At 44.0% G+C, this 25,783-nt stretch overlaps 1 protein-coding gene across 1 annotated transcript in view; it reads left to right on the top strand.

Annotated features, from left to right (window-relative positions):
- LOC126291593 (neuroglobin-like) overlaps positions 1–16,816 on the top strand; it is an 804,393-nt gene extending 787,577 nt beyond the window's left edge. The window contains exons 4-5 of the mRNA XM_049985129.1: positions 9,239–9,470; positions 15,385–16,816. Of these exons, the coding sequence (XP_049841086.1) occupies positions 9,239–9,470; positions 15,385–15,558 (406 nt within the window). The 3' untranslated portion in view covers positions 15,559–16,816. The remainder of the gene's footprint in view (positions 1–9,238; positions 9,471–15,384) is intronic.
- Positions 16,817–25,783: the final 8,967 nt, after the last annotated feature.

Here is a 25,783-nt window from a genome sequence, read left to right as displayed (position 1 = left end):
GAAGTGGAGGAGATATAAAATGTAGACTGGCAATGGCAAGGAAAGCGTTTCTGAAGAAGAGAAATTTGTTGACATAGAGTATAGATTTAAGTGTCAGGAAATCGTTTGTGAAAGTATTTATATAGAGTGTAGTCATGTATGGAAGTGAAACGTGGACGATAAATAGTTTAGAGAAGAAGAGGAGAGAAGCTTTCGAAATGTGATGCTACAGAAGAATGCTGAAGATTGGATGGGTAGATCACATAACTAATGAGTAGGTGTTGAATAGAATTGTGGAGATGAGGAGTTTGTGGCACAATTTGACCAGAAGAAGGGATCGGTTGGTAGGACATGTTCTGAGACATCAAGGGATCACCAATTTAGTATTGGAGGGCAGTGTGGAGGGTAAAAATCGTAGAGGGAGACCAAGAGATGAATACACTAAGCAGATTCAGAAGGATGTAGGTTGCAGTAGGTACTGGGAGATGAAGAAACTTGCACATCGTAGGGTAGCATGGAGAGCTGCGTCAAACCAGTCTCAGGACTGAAGACCACAACAACAACAACATTTTTTCCTGTGAGGAGTACTTAAACCGGCAGAAGAAGATTTCTCTGGCGTCAAATTAACTAAACCAACAAACACTTTTCCATTTGTTTATGACCAAGAGACATCACATTAACACAACCCCTATTTCAATTACAGTAGATTTTCAAAAATGCCTCCATTGACACGTAAAGAAACGTTACACCGTCGGATCATGTTCTGTCTGACACGGGCAAAAACCCCAGGAGTATCCTGAACTGTTCCTGCTGCTGCTACTATCCGGGCAACCAGGTCCTCTTCTGATGCAACAGGAGTTCTGTAAACAAGGTTGCGCATCTCTCCCCACACACAAAAGTCCAGAGAGGACATATCTGGGGCTCGAGCAGACCATGATACAGGACCACCTCTGCCAGTCCACGTTTCTGGGAACCGTCGGTCCAGGAATCGACGCACACGACGACTGAAATGCGCCGGCGCCCCGTCATGTTGGAACCACATGCGTTGTCGTGCAGGGAGCGGGATGTCTTCCAACAATTCTGGCAAAGCTCTGGCGACAAATTGTAATAGTGCCTGCCATTTGATGGCCTAAGTAGGAGATACGGCCCAATTAAACAGTCCCCAACAACCCCGAGCCACACATTAACGAAGAACCGCACTTGATGGGCCCTAGTAACTGTGGCATGTGGGTTATCCTCACTCCAAACATGTGAATTGTGCGTGTTCAAGACTCCATCACGCCCGAACGTTGCTTCATCGGTAAACAACACAGAGGATAGAAATGTAGGATACATTTCACATTATTCCACGTACCACTGCGAAAACTGTGCTCTGGGTGGATAATCAACTGGTTCCAGGTTGTGGACACGCTGTAAGTGAAATGGACTTAACAATTGCTCTCAAAGGACTGTTCTTACATTCCTCTGATTCGTCCCTATGTTACGTGCAATTGCGCGAGTACTGATTGAAGGATCTCACTGCACATGCTGCAAGACAGCTTCCTCAAATTGCAGCGTTCTTACCGTGCGACGGCGTCCCTGTCCAGGTAATCTGCTAAATGACCCGGTCTCACGCAGACGTTGGTACACAGCAGCAAAGGTCATATGATGCGGGATACGGCGATTAGGATATTGTTGTTGATAAACCCGCTGTGCAGATCGTCCGCTGTGGTGCGCTACGTAGTACGCACCAAACATATCAGTGTACTCACTCCAGGTGTAACGCTCCGTTAGTAAACAGAGACAATGCACTACTACACTGGTTGCCTACAACTGAAGAGCGTAACACTTCCTCTAACAACTGAAAAGCGTAATACAGCCTCCACCGGATTAAATAATCCTTAGAGGAAAAAATGACATTAGGGAAAAATATTTGTTTTCATGTCCCCTACAACCTCCCAGAGTTTGTCGGTTTAAATACTTTTCACCCTGTATTCACGTTCAGTCGGAACAGATACGGCTTTCGGAAGTGGAGCTTGCTGGACTTCTACCCTGCTATATTTAAACAAGACTTATCACTTGCTGTAATGAAAGAAACACTAAAGAAAAATCAAGACATGTTCGCTGGATTTGTCGACATGGCAAACCGATCCACAATGTCAAACGCTTCAAGATAGTCGAAGTTATGAGGAAAATAGAGGTGAGATGTAGGGAAATGAAGGTAATATACAATATCTGCAAGAGCCAAGACGGAGCAATAAGAGTGGAAGACCAAGAACGTAGTGCTCGAAGTAAAATGGGTGTAAAACAGAGATGCAGTCTTTCACCGCTACTGTTTAATCTAGACATCGAAGAAGCAGTCACGGAAATAAAAGAAAGGCACAACAGTGGAATCAAAATTCAGGGTGAAGGAATGTCGTCAAAAGATTCGCTAACGAGATTGAGATCATCAGTGAAAACGAAGAAGCATTACAGGATCTGCTGAATGGAATGAACAGTCTAATCACAACGTGTACAGATATGGACTGAGAGTAAATCGAAAGAAGATGAAAGTTGTGAGAAGTAGAAGAAATAATAACAGCGATATACTTGGCATCATAATTGGTGATCACGAAGCACACGAAGTTCAGGAATTCTGCTACCTAGGCAGCAAAATAACCCATGATGGATAGAACAAGGAGGACATCAGAAGCTCTGGTAGTATCAAACATTGGCCTAATGCGAGGAACAAATTTCTGGGAATGTACGTTTTGCGCACAGAATTGTAGGAAATATGGACTGCGTGAAAACCGGAAAAGAAGAGAATCGGGTCATTTAAAGTATGGTGTTAAAGAAGAATTTTCAAAATTAGGAGGACTGATTAGGTAAGGGACGATTAAGTTCTTCGGAGATTAGACAAGGAAAAGAATGTTAGGAAAACACTGACAAGAAGGCAGGACAGGATCATAGGACATTTGTTAAGACATCACCGTTTCAAGTTCCATGATGAAGCAAAACTTCTTGCCAACAGCCTACAACCTACAGACGTGCAGCATTCCATCACATGAACCACCGTCTCCTTTCTATACCTACGTGCCAAGAAGACTTCCACTAGGAACATAAAACAATAAAAACAGCAGTCTCTCCTGCAAGCCAAGCCAAGCCAAAACAGAGAGATTAGAGCTCACACAGGGGCATACCGACAATCTACATCTACATCTACATCCATACTCCGCAAGCCACCTGACGGTGTGTGGCGGAGGGTACCCTGAGTACCTCTATCGTTTCTCCCTTCTATTCCAGTCTCGTATTGTACGTGGAAAGAAGGATTGTCGGTATGCTTCTGTGTGGGCTCTAATCTCTCAGATTTTATCCTCATGGTCTCTTCGCGAGATATACGTAGGTGGGAGCAATATTCTGCTTGACTCCTCGGTGAAGGTAAGTTCTCGAAACATCAACAAAAGCCCGTACCGAGCTACTGAGCGTCTCTCCTGCACAGTCTTCCACTGGAGTTTATCTATCATCTCCGTAACGCTTTCGCGTTTACTAAATGACCCTGTAACGAAGCGCGCTGCTCTCCGTTGGATCTTCTCTATCTCTTCTATCAACCCTATCTGGTGCGGATCCCACACTGCTGAGCAGTATTCAAGCAATGGGCGAACAAGCGTACTGTAACATACTTCCTTTTTTTTCGGATTGCATTTCCTTAGGATTCTTCCAATGAATCTGTCTGGCATCTGCTTTACCGACGATCAACTTTATATGACTATTCCATTTTAAATCACTCCTATGCCTACTCCCAGATAATTTATGGAATTAACTGCTTCCAGTTGCTGACCTGCTATATTGTAGCTAAATGATAAGGGATCTATCTTTCTATGTATTCGCAGCACATTACAAAAAATGGTTCAAATGGCTCTGAGCACTATGGGACTCAACTGCTGTGCTCATTAGTCCCCTAGAACTTAGAACTACTTAAACCTAACTAACCTAAGGACATCACACATATCCATGCCCGAGGCAGGATTCGAACCTGCGACCGTAGCAGTCGCACGGTTTCGGACTGCGCGCCTAGAACCGTGAGACCACCGCGGCCGGCCAGCACATTACACTTGTCTACATTGAGATTCAGTTGCCATTCCCTGCACCATGCGTCAATTCGCTGCAGATCCTCCTGCATTTCAGTACAATTTTCCATTGTTACAACTTCTCGGTATACCACAGCATCATCCGCAAAAAGCCTCAGTGAGCTTCCGATGTCATCCACAAGGTCATTTATGTATATTGTGAACAGCAACGGTCCTACGACACTCCCCTGCGGCACACCTGAAATCTCTCCTGGATGATGAGGAGGTTATTGATGCAGTCAGCCTTTGGCTCTGACGTCGACTTGTAAACTTGTACCTCACGGGCATACAGCCCCTTCCCTCTCCAAATGGCCGTCGCACTCAACGGAGATTATGCTAGAAAATAGGGTTTTATATGGTTCAAATGGCTCTGAGCACTATGGGACTTAACATCTTAGGTCATCAGTCCCCTAGAACTTAGAACTACTTAAACCTAACTAACCTAAGGACATCACACACGTCCATGCCCGAGGCAGGATTCGAACCTGCGACCGTAGCAGTCCCGCGGTTCCGGACTGCAGCGCCAGAACCGCAAGACCACCCCGGCCGGCTAGGGTTTTATAGCCGGAACACTGGAATCCTGATTAAAACATTTGTTTGTTTATTTACAGGCTGTCCAGTAAGCAGTTCCTGATTTCAAAATTAAGTATCTTGAAAACTTTTAATTGTACCAACTGTGGGTTCTTGGTGAGACATTGTAAATTAACTAAACAAACACTGTTTTAGCCTTGTTTTACAATTTATTATTAATGTTATCGCTTAACCAAGGTTTCGGGTGTAAGTTCATTTTCCAGTACATTACTGATTCCCAAGGATTGTAATGCACAGAGAAACATGATTACAAGGCAAAGATATTCATCTCAACTTCTTAGGGTATCGATCAAAATTTACAAAATACGTACATTATTATACATGCACCAATACTACAATGACCTAACTAAACTTATGCATCGGTCAAGATATTTTTAACTATGATCGACTGGGGTTCAAAGTTTTGCTTCTATCCTGGGGTTATGATGTCATCTAAAAGAGGTGAATAATTGAATTGGGTTTGCTCGTTCAATAATAGGAGTGGAGTATACACATCTTCTAAAATTTGTAATTGGTTGAATTTGGCCCCGTTTTCCTCCAGGACTTGTACATCTATTGTGTATGTGTGATTATTGTTCAGGCAATGTTCTGCAAAGACTGAATCAGGCTTCTTCAATCTCCAACTTCTGTGGTGTTACTTAAACCTGGTACAGATTGACCTCCCCGTCTGTCCAATGTAGCAAGACTGACACTCACAGCATGTGATTTTATGAACCCCACTTTCTGTGATAGCCCGTTGTTTGTATTTTGAATTGAACAAGAAACTACCTATTGTCTAAGGGACATAAAACAACTCAGAGAAACCCTTTGCCTTCATGATGTTACTTATGCTATTTGATGTTTTCCCCATAAAAGGTAATCTGCACCATTTCTTTTCCTGTTTGTACACTCCTGGAAATAGAAATAAGAACACCGTGAATTCATTGTCCCAGGAAGGGGAAACTTTATTGACACATTCCTGGGGTCAGATACATCACATGATCACACTGACAGAACCACAGGCACACAGACACAGGCAACAGAGCATGCACAATGTCGGCACTAGTACAGTGTATATCCACCTTTCGCAGCAATGCAGGCTGCTATTCTCCCATGGAGACGATCGTAGAGATGCTGGATGTAGTCCTGTGGAACGGCTTGCCATCCCATTTCCACCTGGCGCCTCAGTTGGACCAGCGTTCGTGCTGGACGTGCAGACCGCGTGAGACGACGTTTCATCCAGTCCCAAACATGCTCAATGGGGGACCGATCCGGAGATCTTGATGGCCAGGGTAGTTGACTTACACTTTCTAGAGCACGTTGGGTGGCACGGGATACATGCGGACGTGCATTGTCCTGTTGGAACAGAAAGTTCCCTTGCCGGTCTAGGAATGGTAGAACGATGGGTTCGATGACGGTTTGGATGTACCGTGCACTATTCAGTGTCCCCTCGACGATCACCAGAGGTGTACGGCCAGTGTAGTAGATCGCTCCCCACACCTTGATGCCGGGTGTTGGCCCTGTGTGCCTCGGTCGTATGCAGTCCTGATTGTGGCGCTCACCTGCACGGCGCCAAACACGCTTACGACCATCATTGGCACCAAGGCAGAAGCGACTCTCATCGCTGAAGACGACACGTCTCCATTCGTCCCTCCATTCACGCCTGTCGCGACACCACTGGAGGCGGGCTGCACGATGTTGGGGCATGAGTGGAAGACGGCCTAACGGTGTGCGGGACCGTAGCCCAGCTTCATGGAGACGGTTGCGAATGGTCCTCGTCGATATCCCAGGAGCAACAGTGTCCCTAATTTGCTGGGAAGTGGCGGTGCGGTCCCCTACGGCACTGCGTAGGATCCTACGGTCTTGGCGTCTCTCCTGCAGAGTCTTCCACTGGAGTTTATCTATGATCTCCCTAACGCTTTCGCAATTACTAAATGCTCCTGTAACGAAGCGCGCTGCTCTCCGTTGGATCTTCTCTATCTCTTCTATCAACCCTACCTGGTGCGGATCCCACACTGCTGAGCAGTATTCAAGCATTGGGCGAATAAGCGTACTGTAACCTACTTCCTGTGTTGTCGGATTGCATTTCCTTAGGATTCTTCCAATGAATCTCAGTCTGGCATCTGCTTTACCGACGATCAACTTTTTATGATCATTCCAATTTTAAATCACTCCTAATTCGTACTCCCAGATAATTTATGGAATTAACTGCTTCCAGTTGCTGACCTGCTATTTTATAGCTAAATGATAAGGGACCTATCTTTCTATGTATTCGCATCACATTACACTTGTCTACATTGAGATTCAATTGCCATTCCGTGCACCATGCGTCAATTCGCTGCAGATCCTCCTGCATTTCAGTACAATTTTCCATTGTTGCAACCTCTCGATACACCACAGCATCATCTGCAAAAAGCCTCAGTGAACTTCGGATGTCATCCACCAGGACATTCATGTATATTGTGAATAGCAACGGTCCTATGACACACCCCTGCGGCACACCTGAATTCACTCTTACTTCGGAAGACTTCTCTCCATTGAGAATGACATGCTGCGTTCTGTTATCTAGGAACTCCTCAATCCAATCACACAATTGATCTGATAGTCCGTATGCTCTTACTTTGTTCATTAAACGACTGTGGGGAACTGTGTCAAACGCCTTGCGGAAGTCAAGAAACACGGCATCTACCTGTGAACCCGTGTCTAAAGCCCTCTGAGACTCGTGGACGAATAGCGCGAGCTGGGTTTCACACGACCGTCTTTTTCGAAACCCATGCTGATTCCTACAGAGTAGATTTCTAGTCTCCAGAAAAGACATTATACTCGAACATAATACGTGTTCCAAAATTCTACAACTGATCGACGTTAGAGATATAGGTCTATAGTTCTGCACATCTGTTCGACGTCCCTTCTTGAAAACGGGGATGACCTGTGCCCTTTTCCAATCCTTTGGAACGCTTCGCTCTTCTAGAGATCTACGGTACACCGCTGCAAGAAGGGGGGCAAGTTCCTTCGCGTACTCTGTGTAAAATCGAACTGGTATCCCATCAGGACCAGCGGCCTTTCCTCTTTTGAGCGATTTTAATTGTTTCTCTATCCCTCTGTCGTCTACTTCGATATCTACCATTTTGTCAACTGTGCGACAATCTAGAGAAGGAAGCACAGTGCAGTCTTCCTCTGTGAAACAGCTTTGGAAGAAGACATTTAGTATTTCGGCCTTTAGTCTGTCATCCTCTGTTTCAGTACCATTTTGGTCACAGAGTGTCTGGACATTTTGTTTTGATCCACCTACAGCTTTGACATAGGACCAAAATTTCTTAGGATTTTCTGCCAAGTCAGTACATAGAACTTTACTTTCGAATTCATTGAAAGCCTCTCGCATAGCCCTCCTCACACTACATTTCGCTTCGCATAATTTTTGTTTGTCTGCGAGGCTTTGGCTATGTTTATGTTTGCTGTGAAGTTCCCTTTGCTTCCGCAGCAGTTTTCTAACTCGGTTGTTGTACCACGGTGGCTCTTTCCCATCTCTTACGATCTTGCTTGGCACATACTCATCTAACGCATATTTTACCATGGTTTTGAACTTTGTCCACTTATCCTCAACACTATCTGCACTTGAGACAAAACTTTTATGTTGAGCCGTTAGGTACTCCGTAATCTGCTTTTTGTCACTTCTGCTAAACAGAAAAATCTTCCTACCTTTTTTAATATTTCTATTTACGGCTGAAATCATCGATGCAGTAACCGCTTTATGATCGCTGATTCCCTGTTCTGCATTAACTGATTCAAATAGTTCGGGTCTGTTTGTCACCAGAAGGTCTAATAAGTTATCGCCACGAGTCGGTTTTCTGTTTAACTGCTCAAGGTAGTTTTCAGATAAAGCACTTAAAAATATTTCACTGGATTCTTTGTCCCTGCCACCCGTTATGAACGTTCCTTCTTTCAAGGAACGATACGAGACTGGAATAGAAGGGAGAACCGATAGAGGTACTCAAGGTACCCTCCGCCACACACCGTCAGGTGGCTTGCGGAGTATGGATGTAGATGTAGATGTAGAACCGCTTCCAGCGGAGTGCATCCTTCACTGGGCCAAACGAACGGAAGTCGGAAGGTGCCACATCAGAGCTGTAGGCTGGATTAGGAAGAAGTCCAACGAAGTTTTGTCAGCTCCTCTCCGTGCGCGGAGTCGTGTGAGGCCATGCTTCCTCATGGAGAAGAAGAGCCGACGAAAACAGATGCCTCGCCCAACTACTCACCGTGCTTTTGTTCATTGTCTCCGTCCACATTCTGCTAGCGCGTATGAGTAACTGCAAAGCCTCATTTACCGCGAAAAGAACACACCACCGTTATATACGCCATTTTTCAAGGCTTTGTGTAGCGGCGCCGCCCATATAGGAACTTCATGAAACTACAGCGGTTGAAGCGCGAATATTCAACGTTAACCAGCAACAAATGTTTCATCTTTTCAAGCGAAACTGGCCGAGAATAAAACGTGTAGCCTTACTTATTCGGCGGCCCTCGTATATACAGCTAGTAGTGCAGGCTCAGCTGACCGCCAATACCTCCGAGGATCCCCAGTGACGGACCACTCGCTCTGGTTGCAGGCTGTTCGAGGAGCACGCCGACCTGCTGGAGCTGTTCGAGCGCTTCCGGTCGCTGAAGACGCGCGAGGAGCAGGCGAGCAGCATGGAGCTGGCCGAGCACGCCACCACCGTGATGAACTCGCTGGACGAGGCCATCCGCGCGCTTGACGACGCCGACACCTTCTTCACTTTCGTGGAGCAGGTCGGCGCGTCGCACCGCCGCATCCCGGGCTTCCAGCCGGAGCTCTTCTGGGTGAGTCGCAGCTCTGCTCAGCTCTCCGTCCGTGCCAGTGGCCCTCCGCAACTGCTGGAACCAGCAGACGTTACATAGTTGGTCTGGTACCGCGTATAATGGATCCGTGTCGACTCCATTCAGATCACTCCTACTCTTGCACAGTTACTGCCCTGAGAGGGAGCGAAAGAACCACCCTCTCCCAGTTGGTTAGAATATGACATCTTCTCTATGCTTTTCACAAAACTAGCTCCAAATTGTTCTTGTTGATTACGAAAGTTCACGACAAGCTTCTTCAAACATACCGGATGATCAAAAAGACAGTATAAATTTGAAAACTGAACAAATCACGCAATAATGTAATTAGAGAGGTAAAAACTGACACACATGCTTGGAATGACATGGGGTTTTATTAGAACAAAAAGAACAAAGCACACAAAATGTGCGACAAATGCGCGTCGTTTGGTGACGATTGTGTGCTCAGCCGTCACTTTTGTCATGCTTGCCTCCCAGGTCCCCAGACCTCAGTCCGTGCGATTATTGGCTTTGGGGTTACCTGAAGACGCAAGTGTATCGTGATCGACCGACATCGCTAGGGATGCTGAAAGACAACATCCAACGCCAATGCCTTACCATAACTCCGGACCTGCCTTACAGTGCTGTTCACAACATTATTCCTCGACTACAGTTATTGTTCAGAAATGATGGTGGACATATTGAGCATTTCCTGCAAAGAACGTCATCTTTGCTTTGTCTTACTTTGTTATGTTAATTATTGCTGTTCTGATCAGATGAAGCGCCATCTGAAGGACATTTTTTGAACTTTTTTTGTTCTAATAAAACCCCATGCCATTCCAAGCATGTGTGTCAATTTGTACCTCTCTATCTACATTATTCCGTGATTTATTCAAGTTTCAAATTTATACTGACTTTTTGATCACCCGGTACATTATCCAGTTGTTCTTGTTGATTACGTAAGTTCACGACAAGCTTCTTCTAACATACATTATCAACTATTTCTGCTGACATTATAGTTATACACTGTAAGACAAAAGAAATCGGCGTACCAAGAAGGAATTACCTAAATGGGACGGAAATTGATACATGTGACACATGTGCCGTCAAGCAAATGATAACAGTAATGATGAGAGCTGAAGAAATGAATTAAAATTTGTCCTACAGCTGGGACTCGAACTAAGGTCTCCTTGCTTAGTAGGCAGAAATGATGACCGTTACGTCACCGCAGCACGTTATGCCCTCCCCAATACAAACTTCAATTCGTATCTTAGACTTATTTCCCTCACCCACCAACCCCCCCACCCCCCACCCCCTAAATTGTCGCCATTGCAGGGACTCTCTGCCACTGGAATAGCACCGCAAAGGTGGTGTAATGGTCAACATTTCTGCTTAGAAATAAATGGTTGGAAAGGGAATGAGAGAGGGTTGTAGCCTTTCCCCGATGCTATTCAATCTGTATATTGAGCAAGCAGTAAAGGAAACAAAAGAAAAGTTCAGAGTAGGAATTAAAATCCAAGGAGAAGAAATAAAAACTTTGAGGCTCGCCGATGACATTGTAATACTGTCAGATACAGCAATGGACATGGAAGAGCAGTTGAACGGAATGGATAGTTTCTTGCAAAGAGGATGTAAGATGAAAATCAACAAAAGCAAAATGAAGATAATGGAAAGTAGTCGAATTAATTCGGGTGATGCTGAGAGAATTAGATTAGGAAATGGGACACTTAAAGTAGTAAAAGAGTTTTACTATTTGGGGAGCAAAATAACTGATGATGGTCGAAGTAGAGAAGATATAAAATGTAGACTAGCAATGGCAAGGAAAGCGTTTCTGAAGAAGAGAAATTTGTTAACATCGAGTATAGATTTAAGTGTCAGGAAGTCGTTTCTGAAAGTATTTGTATGGAGTGTAGCCATGTATGGAAGTGAAACGTGGACGATAAATATTTTGGACAAGAAGAGAATAGAAGCTTTCGAAATGTGGAGCTACAGAAGAATGTTGAAGATTAGATGGGTAGATAACATTACTAATGAGAAGATATTGAATAGAACTGAAGAGAAGAGGAATTTGTGGCACAACTTTACAAGAAGAAGGGATCGGTTGGTAGGACATGTTCTGACACATCAAGGGATCACAAATTTAGCATTGGAGGGCAGCGTGAGGGTAAAAATCGTAGAGGGAGACCGAAAGATGAATACACTAAGCAGACTCAGAAGGATGTAGGTTGCAGTAAGTACTGGGAGATGAAGAAGCTTGCACAGGATAGGGTAGCATGGAGAGCTGCATCAAACCAGTCTCAGGACTGAAGACCACAACAACAACAACAACCAGCAAGGAGACCCTTGATTTTTCAGTTTCTCCTGGCGTATTTAATGCTCGAACTGTCCACGGGTGTACTGCCGGTCCATAGTGTCCAATGGGCACAATATTTCGGCGATCGGACGTGTAACCATCGTCAGGTGCGGTGACGAACTGAGCTCCTGAGGACGGGTGGCCATCTTAAATCTCCTCCACGTGCGAGGCCGCCCGCCCTCAGGAGCTCAGTTCGTCACCGCACCTGACGATGGTTACATGTCCGATCGCCGAAATATTGTGCCCATTGGACACTATGGACCGGCAGTACACCGTTGGACTGTTCGAGCAAGGAGACCGGCGTTCGAGTCCCAGCCATAGCACAGATTTTTAATTCATTTTTTCAGCTTCCATCACTATGTTAGAGATACTTAAATGTCTTGGTCAAAATTTAATTATATCTAAATGATAACAGATTTCCAAAAATTGGACCACTTATTCTAAAGAAAGGGCTTCACAAACTGAGCAATCCAATGACGCCTTCGTACACCTCTGGCCCTTATGCAGCCAGTTATTCGACTTGTACTCATGAGGGATACCGCGCCAATTTCTGTCCAACTGGCGCGTTAGATTGTGAAAATCCCGACATGGTTGGCGAGTCGTGCCAATAATACTCCAAACTTTCTCTGTTTGGCGACCTTACTGGCGAAGCTGGGGTTTGGCAAAAATGGAGATAATGGGTAGAGACTGCCGAGTGAAGGAGGGCATTATCTTGGTGAAATGTAACCCGAGGGTGGCTTCCCATGAAGTGCAACAAAATGAGGCGTAGAATATCGTCGACGTACTGCCGTTCTGTAATGCTGTAAAGGTGCAGCACACGACAACCAAAGGCATCCGGCTATGAAATGAAATGCCACTAAATATCGTTCCTGGTTGTCTACTCCTTCCCCTACAACTGCATTCCAGTCGCCCATGACTATTAGATTTTCGTCCCCCTTTACATACTGCATTACCCTTTCAATATCCTCATACACTTTCTCTATCTGTTCATCTCCAGCTTGCGACGTCGGCATGTATACCTGAACTATCCTTGTCGGTGTTGGTCTGCTGTCGATTCTGATTAGAACAACCCGGTCACTGAACTGTTCACAGTAACACACCCTCTGCCCTCCCTTCCTATTCATAACGAATCCTACACCTGTTATACCATTTTCTGCTGCTGTTGATATTACCCGATACTCATCTAACCAGAAATCCTTGTCTTCCTTCCACTTCACTTCACTGACCTCTACTATATCTAGATCGAGCCTTTTCATTTCCCTTTTCAGATTTTCTAGTTTCCCTACCACGTTCAAGCTTCTGACATTCCACGTCCCGACTCGTAGAACGTTATCCTTTCGTTGATTATTCAGTCTGTTTCTCATGGTAACCTCCCCCTTGGCAGTCCCCTCCAGGAGATCCGAATGGGGGACTATTCTGGAATCTTTTGCCATTGGAGATATCATCATGACACTTCTTCAACTACAGGCCACATGTCCTGTGGATACACTTTACGTGGCCGTCTACTGACCTGGAAGTGTCCGGTCGTTCAGTGGTGTTTGTGAGGACCTCAGGACACGTCGGAATCCCAGGCAACGAACTTGCTGACAGGCTGGCCAAGCAGGCTACACGGAGACCGATTCTGGAGATCGGCATTCCAATAATTTATCTGCTTTTCGGCACTGGGAGACTGAATGGCATAGTCTCAGTACGCACAACAAACTGCGTACCATTAAGGAGGCTGCGAATGTGTGACAGTCCTCCATGTGGGCCTCTCGCAGGGACTCTGGTTCTCTGCTGGCTCTGCATTGACCATGTTTTGACTACCCACGGCTTCCTCCTGCTCCGTGAAGACCCGCCTCAGTGCCGATGCGGCGCCAGGTTGACAGTGGCCCACATTCTGGTGCACTGTCCCACTGTAACTGCCTTGCGACGAAATCTTCGGTTACCGGACTCGTTACCGCTAATTTTATTTGACAACGCCTCATCGGTTAATTTAATTTTACGTTTTATTCGAGAGGGTGGGTTTTATCATTTGACTGAAGTTTTAGCGCATGTCCTTTGTCCCTCTGTGTCCTCCACCACAGTGTTTTTAGGGTGGAGGTTTTAATGGCTTGCAGAGTGGCTGACTTCTCCTTTTTATTCTCATGATGAGCCAGCCATGGTAATCTGCTTTGCCGTTTTAATCTCTTATACCTCTTTCTTGCGTATCTATGGTTTCAAAATCGTTTAAATGGCTCTGAGCACTATGGGACTTAACATCTGAGGTCATCAGTCCCCTATAACTTAGAACTACTTAAAGCTAACTAACCTGAGGACATCACACACATCCATGCCCGAGGCAGGATTCGAACCTGCGACCGTAGCTGTCGCGCGGTTCCAGACTCAAGCGCCTAGAACCGCTCTGTCACACCAGCCGGCATCTAAGGTTTTCTTCTCCCCTTTTTTCCATTTAAGTGTCTGTTGTCCTTCCATCCTTTCTGTCGGTTTTCCTTTCTCTCCATTTTGTGTTATCAGTCTTGCTTGTTTTATTGCTACCGTTGTGGCATTGTTTTATTCGGAACAAGGGACCGATGACGTAGCTGTTTGGTCCCTTCCAAACTCTTTTAAACCAACCAATCATTGCTACCTATCACCAATTCAATGTTAGAATACACAGCAAAAAAAAAAAAAACACGTGCTTCTCAAGCTCTCAACTATGTTGTTGTTGTTGTGGTCTTCAGTCCTGAGACTGGTTCGATGCAGCTCTCCATGCTACTCTATCCTGTGCAAGCTTCTTCATCTGCCAGTACCTACTGCAACCTACATCCTTCTGAATCTGTTTAGTTTATTCATCTCTTGGTCTCCTTCTACGATTTTTACCCTCCACGCTGCAATCCAATACTAAATTGGTGATCCCTTGATGCATCAGAACATGTTCTACCAACCGACACCTACTTCTAGTCAAGTTGTACCACAAACCTCTCTTCTCCCCAATCTTATTGAATACCTCCTCATTAGTTATGTGATCTACCCATCTAATCTTCAGCATTCTTCTCTAGCACCACATTTCGAAAGCTTCTATTCTCTTCATGTCCAAACTAGTTGTCGTCCATGTTTCACTTCCATACATGGCTACACTCCATACAAATACTTTCAGAAATGACTTCCTAACACTTAAATCTGTACTCGATGTTAACAAATTTCTCTTCTTTAGAAACACTTTCCTTTCCATTGCCAGTCTACATTTTATATCCTCTCTACTTCGACCATCATCAGTTATTTTGCTCCGCGAATAGCAAAACCCCTTCACTACTTTAAGTGGCTCATTTCCTTATCTAATTCCCTCAGCATCACCCGACTTAATTCGACTACATTCCATTTTCCTCCTTTTGCTTTTGTTGATGTTCATCCTATACCCTCCTTTCAAGATGCTGTCCATTTCTTTCAACTGCTCTTCCAAGTCCTTTGGTGTCTGTGACAGAATTACAATGTCATCGGCGAACCTCCCAACTATAGCTGACGTAATTTTCATTGTTGTTTGCAGCAAACAATCCACAGTCATACCAGCCAGTGCATTATTTATAAAATGTCTCTCGTATGTTTCAGAAAATCGAGACGCCTTTCCTGGAGGCAGTGAAGACGACGCTGGGCGACCGCTACACGGACAACGTGGACACGCTCTACCGGGCGACCATCAAACTCATCATCGAAACTCTCATCAACGGATACAACAGCGCACCGGACAACCCGCAGACACAGCAGAAGGAGCAGTCCTCGTGAGGAGTCGCCAGCTGACGAACCTGGGGTCCTCAGCGCCCCTCCAGGCTCCCAACTCGAACACTAGCCGTATCGGTGGCGCTGGAACTTCCGACGGCCCCACTGGAGCCTTCCAGGGACGTTCACAGACATTACAATGGTGGACCACTGCCTGTGCCAGCCACAGTTCTGGGTCTGACATTTGTCTGGCACGTTATATATCAAGTGCAGTATTCACATGGTAGCTGTGATGGACGTACTAGCAGATAGGGATGTTCTAATCGTGATGAAGCTCGAGGAAATGAACTCATGATGAGCCCCTCTTTGAGGAAAAATGGTCTTAGGGTCTGTTACATGGCCTTAAGGTTACTCACCAGCAAAAGATGTTCTCTGGGAGAAGTGCATAAAGGCTAACAGAATTATAAGCAGCTACATCAATACAGAGAGACTCATTTGCGCAAACATGTTGCCCGTATAGGTTCGATGGTTTAGATATAGCTGACAATAGTGTTGAGGACGACCTTGGTTTATAAATAAGTTCCTTACCATCAGCTCCACCAAATAAAGGCCTGTTTCGGTGGCACAGGCGTGTTCTTGAGATGACCCCACCAGTGACAGAAATTCAATAGGAACTGTAGTAGTGGAAAACCACACATTCGAGCGAACATATTTTCCAAAAGTTTCGATGGTTGAGATACAGCTTTCATGGAATATTCTCAGGATTAACATGGTGAATGAAGAACTTAATTTATGAACCTAGTCTCTGCCAAATAGAATCGCATATCTGTGGTACAGATGCGGTCTTCATACTGCCCACCAGTAACAGAAATCCAGTGTGAACGTTTATCGTAAACAGCTCAACAGAGATAAAGTCTATAGTCGCTAGAGTTCAGATATGCCCTCCGGTAAAATCTTCCCTCGTGCTTACACGGTTTGACCGTAAAATGTAAGCTTACACGCCCAGAAGAGTACAATTATTAAACAGTTTTCTGGCTTTTAAGCAGTGGTCAGAATGGATCTTCTTCAGAAACGTATCACTTCATTGCCACACGCAGAGGATATACTCACTATATTCGTAGCTTCGAGTCACTACCCACAGTGGCAGCAATGAACCAATTTTTTCAGTGAATCTAGGTCATGATCTTCATGAAGATGTTCTCCACAGGTAGGGGCGAAGCGTTGGGCTTATCAAGGAAATACACGCGACCACAGCTTAATATCTAGGACAATCTTTATTGTTAGAAACATTTTCCTCGAAGCTACGCGTGCTGGTTTTAGTTGTTGGTGGCTTAATATCTAGGACAATCTTTGTTGTTAGAAACATTTTCCTCGAAGCTACCCGTGCTGGTTTTAGTTGTTGGTGGTGCTTTAATAAATGTATACAGTTTTAATGAAACTTTATAAAAAAAATACCAGGAGCTAGATCCACCTTGCGACAAAATATCAGTACTGGTAGCTCTATCTTAAAAAGAACTACCGACTGAAGTGACTGGGAGAGACTCGCTTTTACAAAAAGGCAATTTGGACGACACCAGACCTTCCCAGGATGGAGTTAACCTCCCGACCCTCACCCCCTCTGCTTTTCGCAGCAAACCCTACAATTCTTGCTACTAGCGTTCAACGGCTGTTCGCTTCTTCGCCTGGCCGTTAACTGGCTGAATTTTTGCGAGTGTAATTCCACTGTGGTTCATATCGAACTTATTATAATGCAGCAAATTTTTCTCGATTCTAAGTAACTTATCCTGTTCTGACATTTCAGTAACGTTTTCTGTCCCCTCGACGGATTTGCCATTCTTCACATGTCAGAAAATACTATGCAAGTAATGAAAAAGGGAATGCTCAAATGTGTTCTCTCTCACAAGTAAATAGTTACGAGTGGCTAGACAGATCCCTATTCGAATTAGAGCGAATGCGACCGGCATTGCTTTTTCAATGGCTGCAAGGAGGTGCGCGGCAATCTGTCGTCATCTTTCAACGACGCGACTAATTGCGCGGAAATACCAGACGCCACCCAAAATTTTGACTGTTGGAAAGCAGGATTTAGACGACATTGTGAAATGTCCTTCCACACATAGTCCTCGCTGGAGTGCCTTAAATGGTAAAGATTGTTCTAAATCGTATACATCAGTGGGAAATATTGGTTCTGTAATTCTCTAAAGGACATAAAGGCTATTATGAATGAAAATCATACAGTACAATATTTATTATTTAACTTACTTTTTTCATCTATTAAGGCATCATCAGACACAGAGATTAGCGTCTGTGGCTGTGAAATTTGAGAGAACAGAGATTTTAAACTTGGCGCACCCAAAGAATTCCTCAAGAGGCTGGCAAAAATAACAATTATTAACGTTAGACATAAGAATAAAGTTAGAAGAATCATTTCGATTAAAATGCGAAGTAAAACAATTTACTTTAGATAAAATGTATGACACACTGAGTTAATGACCTAAATAAATAATTGTACGAACTGTTCATAGAATTATAATAAATAGAAAAAATACAGTACACTTGGGTGACAGGTTTCAAGGGCATGACTGAACAACATAATACCGTCTTAAACAAGTGTATTACAACTGAGACAAAGATGAGAGTAAACTGCAAGTTAAATAACTGTAAATATACAAATTTAAATTATAGGGTCAGTGAAACCACAGCAATTGAAGCTAAGCATGGGTCGTATTACCACCTGTAAAGGCACTGCAAATAAACCCAGCCAGACTACTTTGTAAATTACCTCTGCTACTTATCGGCACCTCACCAACAGTACACCTGCTCTAGCAGCCTCTCCCATTTCTTTCTATCGTGTGCACTGTTTGCCCATTTCAACCTAATGTTCATCACAACTGTGTCCTTTTGGATTTTATCTCTCCACCTAATGCGGGTATTTTTCTCTTCCTCTCGTTCCCTCAATTCTACTGCAGAATGATATTCTACGCAGTCTACGTCGTTCATGCTATGTGACCAGCCCAGCTTAACCTTTTCTTCTTCAGCACTTCGACAGTCTTAAGGCATTCGTACAGATCTAGTAGTTCTTGATTCTTTCTTACCCTTCACTCCATGTTATTTTGATCACATACAGGTCTCAAAATTTTCCTTAGTATTTTTCTCTCGAATATTAACAGTTTTTCTTCATCTTCGTTCATAATATGAATGCTTGACACCTCTATAATGTTATGGGTCTAGCAGCTGATTGACTCAATCGAATTTTTGTGTTGTTAGTAAGTGATCTTTTCCTTAATATGTTGCTACAACTGAAAATTGACTTTTTTCACTTCTGCTAGATGGGCTTCTATTTCTGCATCTGTTCTACTGCTGTTACTGAAAAAACACACTACGTACTGGAGTAGTCAATGATAATGACTCCACCTAGAGTCAAAAGTGCATCACATTGGATTTTCTTTCTTATGAGCCACTACTCTGTCTTTTCTTCATTCACATGTAATCCAGTTTAATTAGTGATTTTTTTAAGTTTTTGTGCTCCATATTTTACTTTATTTTAGCTTCCTTATAATTTTATTTTATATAGTTACAATAATATTTCACTTATCAGTTTAGTCTCATAATCTGTCGCACTTTTAGAGCTCTTCTTTTCCCTCTTGTTCTTTTTCTTGTCTTATCCCCTGTTTTGAAGAGGTCGGCACCTTAATCTGGATATGTCAATGTCAGTGGTAGACGATGGCTGGATGTCCTTTCCCATACCCACTCCTTCCCCCCTGGGACACAATTTGTAAACTCCAACTGTCCACATCTAGTGTTATCCCGTGTGAAAGTGTGAGAACGTTTCCAGTATGTTTGCGAATCGTGTAACTGAGGCTGGCCGTGGGCACCAGTCCAGATGTGGGAAACCGCTTAAAAATCATATCCAGGCTGGCTGGCAAACCAGCCTTCGTCGTTTATTTGCCGAGCGGTTTCTATCCTCCGGCCTCGCTTCTCTCCGAATCCTGCTAACGCGCCCTGCTATCTGGGCAGGTCAGTGATAGTATACTTGCGTTACATCCTAAGACAAAAAAAAAAGACGCGTCACACAGGAATTATCCGAATGGGATGGAAAACCCGATATGTGACGTACGTGTAGAGACAAGCAAATGATTACAATTTCAGAAAAATTGAATGATTTATTAAAGAGAAGCAGCTTCACAAACTGAGTAGGTCAATAACACAATGGTTCAAATTTGGCCCTTATGCAAGCAGTTACTCCGCTTGACAGTGAGTGCTGGATGTCGTCCTGAGGGATATCGCGCCAAATTCCGTCCAACTGGCGCGTTAGGTCGTGAAAATCGCAAGACAGTTGGAAGCCCACGGCCATGGTCCTCCAAATGTTTTCATTTGGTAGAGATCCAGTGATTTTGCTGGTCAAGGTAGGTTTGGCAAGCGCGAAGGCAGCAGTAGAAATTCTCGCTGTGTGCGGAAGGGCATCCAATCTGCTGAAATGTGAACCCAAGGTGACTTATCACGATGTGTAACGAAACGGGGCGATATATATCGTCGACGAACTGAACTGTAAGGGCGCCACAGGTGGCAACCAAAGGGGTCCTGCACCTAGACCATCACTTCCGCTTGTCGAGCCATATGGTGGGCGGTAAGGTGACATATTATTTCCAGGGACGTCGTCGCTGGCCACTGGAGCTCAGATCGAAGCTGGACTCATCACTAGACAATTCCACTCCATGAGATTCCAGACCCTCATGGCCCGAAAAGACGTCAGGGGTCGCCCGAGGCAGTGGTGGGATACCAGCCTGCCTGTTGGCCACCATACTGCAACCAGGATTGATGTCCTGGAGAGCCATTTCATTTCGTAGCAGTACCCCATTGGTTGTCATCCTCAGCAGCTTTACAGTGCAGCCGAACGTCGACGATATTTCACTCGCAGTTTTGGTGCCCTTCGTGGCATGCTACGCTGGGCCTACTTCTCAGCAATATAATTCCCACCTGCACACACAGAGTTTCTCTGGGTATCTTAATGCTGGACAGACTCTACCTTGGCCAGTAAGATCACCGAATCCCTCTCGAAACTTTTTTTGGATTATTTTGGGCAGGGCACTCCAACCTCCTCATGACAGTCTAACACACCAGTCGGACAGAATTGGCAACGATATCCCTCAGGAGGACATCCAAGAACTCCGTCAATCGATACCAAGTCAAATAACTATTTTCATAAGGGCCAGAAGTGGACCAACGCGTTATTGACTGGCCCAATTTCTATTCCTTGAATAAAACATCCAAATTTTATGAAATTCTAATCATTTATTTGCCTGTACATGTACATCAAATGTACCAATTTTCATTGCTTTTCGCTAATTGGCTCGTGGTACATTCTTTTTCTTCCAGACGTTCACTCGAAACCGATCACCAAAATTCTGTGCAGATTGCTGTGTTTATTTTTCTTCTTTGGACAACTGCGTAATTTGTTTGCAGTTGATTAACTGGGTGTTCCATATATTTCAACTAAGTTATTCACCCCTAACGACGATTTTTGTCGTTAATAAGTATAATTATTTACAGTGGCTTATTATTGTTTTTCCTTCCTTCTACAGGAATTAAAAATTTTATTTACACATTGTCTCAGCCTGTCATTTTTCGACAAAAAGTACTCTTTTAAATTCTTATGATATATTGTCCACACGATGTTGACCAGTGTGTAGCGCATTGCAGCTCAGTACATGAAGGGGTACTCGTAAGGACGCTAGCTGGCAATATGGTAATGGATTCTTTTCGCGAAGCCGTGAGACGCGACGCAGTAGCGAAAGAGGGGCCGCCAGAGATTCCCACGCTCGGGCCCTTTACTGGGCTCCGAATCCTGTCATCCCATTAGCGTTGATGGCCGGCGCGTGCCGACTGTCGACTGTTTTCGGACTCATTAGCGGACGGCGGGCCACTTCATTACGGAATTACCGGGAGTGTCAGAGGGTGGGGGGGGGGGGGGGCGGAGGCTGTGGATTGGGGCGTGGCTGGCGGAGCCATTAAATTTCCCGGGACGGAGTGAGGGTGAATCTCGCAGTGCTCCACACGCACCGGTGCCCGCTACAGCAGTGCATCACAGCCTGTCAATAGTGACGACCCCTCCCCCTCCACTGTCTCTCTCTCTCTCTCTCTCTCTCTCTATCTCTCTCTATCTCTCTGTGTCTCTCTCTCTCTCTCTCTCCCAGGTTGCTGTCCTCGATTTATTCTTCAAGACACCTTCCACAATCCCTAAAAGCTTATTGCAATATTTCTGGGACACCCTGTTTGGCGCCCTAAGTAATTGAAGTGTTGAACTTGTGCTACAATCTAATCTTCAATTAAAATTTTGTTTCAAACTAGCTGCTTCTCATGGGATTCAACTGTCACTCTCTCTCTCTCTCTCTCTCTCTCTCTCTTTCTCTCTCTACCCACATCTCTATTTCAACTTCTACATGGTTATTTTGCAATTCGCTCTAAAGTTGTTTATAAAGACGGTCTGCTTTCCACACATGTGGCCATCGACCTGTTCTACCTTCAGTTCTCTCTTTTAACTGGTCGTCCCATGTACCTCTTTCTTTGGCTTTGTATTGTAAAAACGTCTTACGAATCCTTGTTTCTACCATTCGTTTCACATGTTACTTCCAGTTTTATTTGCGTTCTTCTGTTTTGTCATTTACTGCAAAAATAAAATACTCAATTCTTGTCTAATGTTTTCCTTATAAATCCTGTAAAACTTTGACTGCTCGTAAAAAATTGATATTAGCCACCTCAACACGGATTGAATTTTATCTATTCATAACACAGGTTTCACTCCTGTATAGCAAAAGCCAGCACCATTTCATTTTTGTGTCTCTTTATGTATCTTTTCATGCCCTGCTTATACTGCACACATGTACTCTCATATCTCTGTAATTTAATATCTACGTCCTTATATTCATTAAAAGCCATACAGTTAGTCCCATAAACGCGACAAACTTCGAGGTGATGTTTAGGGTATCTTGATGAACAAATCGAGGATGGAACATTGTGACTGGATACATAATAAAACGATGCTACACAGCGTCGAAGTCATAGTTGCCAACAATAGCCACTAATCCACCCCTTCAGCAACAAAAGCAACTTTGTGCGCTGACTGAGTGTAGTCGGAACGTCCAGCAATGTTGTTTGTTACTGATTGCCACGATTGCTGGTGGAGAAAATGGTGCTAGCTGCTGCTTAAACAGCCCTTTTCTCCTGCGCATGCAACGATCTGTTCCATAGGTGGATGAAGGTTTCAGACACGGGTTTAAATATGGAGTTTATTTTTCTCCTCAGACCCTGTGAAACCTCCAATGCTTTTCAATGAACAGGAAAAAAATAGACTGCAGATGGAAACACATGTCTGAAACCATCGTCCACCAAGGCAACAGAGTATCGCATTCATAGGAGACAAGGACTGTCTATGCAGCAGATACTGACGATCATGTCCATCAGGCACGATCACTGAATAACAAACACCATTGAGAGACATTCTGCCTACAGGCTATCAGTGTACAAAGTCACGTTTGATGCTGAGTGGGTAGCCCAATGACAGGCGCCAGAGCCTACAACTTCGATCCATTGTAACACTGCTGAATGGCGTTTACCAGTATGGGCTCCTGTCCCCAGTTTGTTCCTCGAGACATCCTCTACAGTCTGTATAGTCCAAGTTCCATTACACAGACTCTCAATCCAGTTTCTTAAGTGATTTGGGCAACCACGCTTTTCCATAATTTTCGACAGGCCCTCTCTATCTGGAATGTCAAATGCTTTTTTTTCTCTGAGTTTTTGAAAGTCAGTTAGGCTAGTAAATAATCTCGTTTTACCTACTGCTATTAGTGTCTCCAGTCAATGGGCACCTGTTAAAGACAAAATGGGGTTCATAAGATGTAAATTTTCGCATAACACAGCAAAAAAGTGGAAAAATACTTGAAAGCCTTAAATTTGAGGCAGCAGCGATGTGGGTGTCAGGGTAATACCGAATGGCATCTGTTAAGTGGTGAGCAGAAATATTCAGTAAACAGCAGGGGTCTGGCAGCAATAGAGGCCAAGTCACGCTGCTTTTGTCTTGCATTCAATATACCTTAATTTAGTAAGACATGTCAGTTGTAAATAAAGGGGTAGGACAGCATCCATAAAAGTTCTACAGTTTTAGAATTTAAAAACCAAATTAAAAATAAGTAATGATGAGGTATTTCTGATATAATGTCGAGAAAACATATGATAATGTCATCCACCTTGGTTATACATAGGCATATTGTACAGTTCTAATTATCACCCTCAACAAACATGATAACGATTTTATGTTGATTTGTTGTTGTTAAGTCTTCTTTACTCAGTCACCATCCAAATTTATACATTTTCCCAGCGTTTCAAGACCTTCAAAATTCCTTGATGTACACATCTGCAGATTTTCTTTTAAACCATTGATGACTTCATACATGTTGACAAGTCGACGACTACACAACAAATTCGTCATTTCTGGGAATAAGAAAATTCGTTTGGAGCGAGACCAGGAAAACAAGCAAGATGCTGCAAAAGTGCAAAGCCACATGATTTCGTTTCGTCAACCATAACTTGAAACAAACAAACCAGTACATGGTCAGCCATGAGATGAACGCCTCTGGAGAGCTTACAGTGACTTTTTTTTTTTAATCAGAGCTTCTCGTAACTTGTCCAGAATGTTGCTGTAGTGTCTACCAGTGGTAGTTTCACCCTTGTTAAGGTAATCTGTTAGGATGTCTCCCTGACAGTCTCAAAAAATCAAAGCATGACCTACCCAGCTGACTTTTTCACTAGGCTTTTCCATCAGTGCCGTTCTCCTATTCCTTTTCCACCGCACAATAGTGTCATAAGACAGGAAATAATCTCCATAAAACGTCGACAACTCACCATAGATTTCCCAGTCTCTCCTACACATCAAATTCAGGAACTTTGTCCCACTACGAGCTTCAATTTACTCCATCTCACAACTCAGCCACTTCTGACACTCCTTGAAAAAAATTTTGAACACTATTAACTGAAATTTTCAAAATCATGTGCTGAGGTACCAATGACAAGACTGACTAAATTTCATTACTATACGTTATTGGCATGTAAAGCAGAGTGCATGTATGTCTGTTCAGGATCTTCTCCCAAACTCCTAGATCAGTTTCAACTCAATTTAGTACAGTAACAGCAGACCTCACATATATCATGTTCAGGATCTTCTCCCAAACTCCTAGATCAGTTTCAACTCAATTTAGCATAGTAACAGCAGACCTCACATATATCAGTGCTGTGGGGGTGTATAACCTCCTAGCTTCAACAGGTGCGGAGATAAAGGCAAAAATCTTTTTTCTTTTATCCAAGGTACATAGACATGGTGTCAGGGAACAGTATCAAACTGCCAAAATCAACTTGCTTTGCAGGCCAGCCTACATGTCAGGTATAAGAAGTGGTTTCCTAGGCAAAACATGTAGGCTGATCTGCAAGACAGGTGCGCTGTGTTGGATTAGTTTGGACTGCTACATCGACATGCTTTGTATGGCAGCCCGTACATCTGGGCAAATTAATGATTTTTAAGCCGTTGATTTTTAGTCTGTCCTGCATTACAGCAATGTTGTGGGAGTAATATCGGTATGCTTTATTGGACTGTGATGCAGGGACTAAATGTGCCAATGAGCATAACTGAGGACAGGCTGAAGTGAGTAGAGTGGGGGGGGGGGGGAGGAGGAAATCGACAGGAAGAGAAGAAGGGAGATGCATGAGGTATGTGGAAGATATGAAGGGGTGCTGGGCAGACTGAAAAGAGGGATACCCACAGCACCCTATGTACCACCAAAGGTACATCTTCCACCACGACAGCCAGGGTGACACACAGAAAGTGCACACATGCCTCATCTCTGAGACATTACCTGTGAGACAGTCATCAATAATCCCCACCCATCTACTGTGGCTGAATAAATACTGTTGGTTTGCTGCTACCATACCACTGCAATACTAGTAAACACATAATATTCCCACTTGCTTGGTGTATTCTCATGTGTGCTTTTAATCAATGAAACAAAAACTGTCAAACATCTTTTACATGCACATTCAAGTCAGTGTACCTGCTTTGGAACGTGTTTCTGGCCATGTGTCCATATGACCTTACTGACTACTTGTGCTCTCATATAGTGTTTCCTGCAGTTTGTCTCCTTTTAACAAATGTACCTTTCATAGATTGTCATGTAGCATATTGCACTGGCTGAGATCAAATGCAGGACATTTTGATTACTGGTCGAAGTTGCTGCATGCATTTCTTTCT

This window comes from Schistocerca gregaria, chromosome 9, assembly GCF_023897955.1.
Source record: "Schistocerca gregaria isolate iqSchGreg1 chromosome 9, iqSchGreg1.2, whole genome shotgun sequence".
Taxonomy (NCBI): Eukaryota; Metazoa; Arthropoda; class Insecta; order Orthoptera; family Acrididae; genus Schistocerca; species Schistocerca gregaria.
Note: the sequence above shows the minus strand (reverse complement) of the source record. Positions and strands in the feature narration are given on the sequence as shown.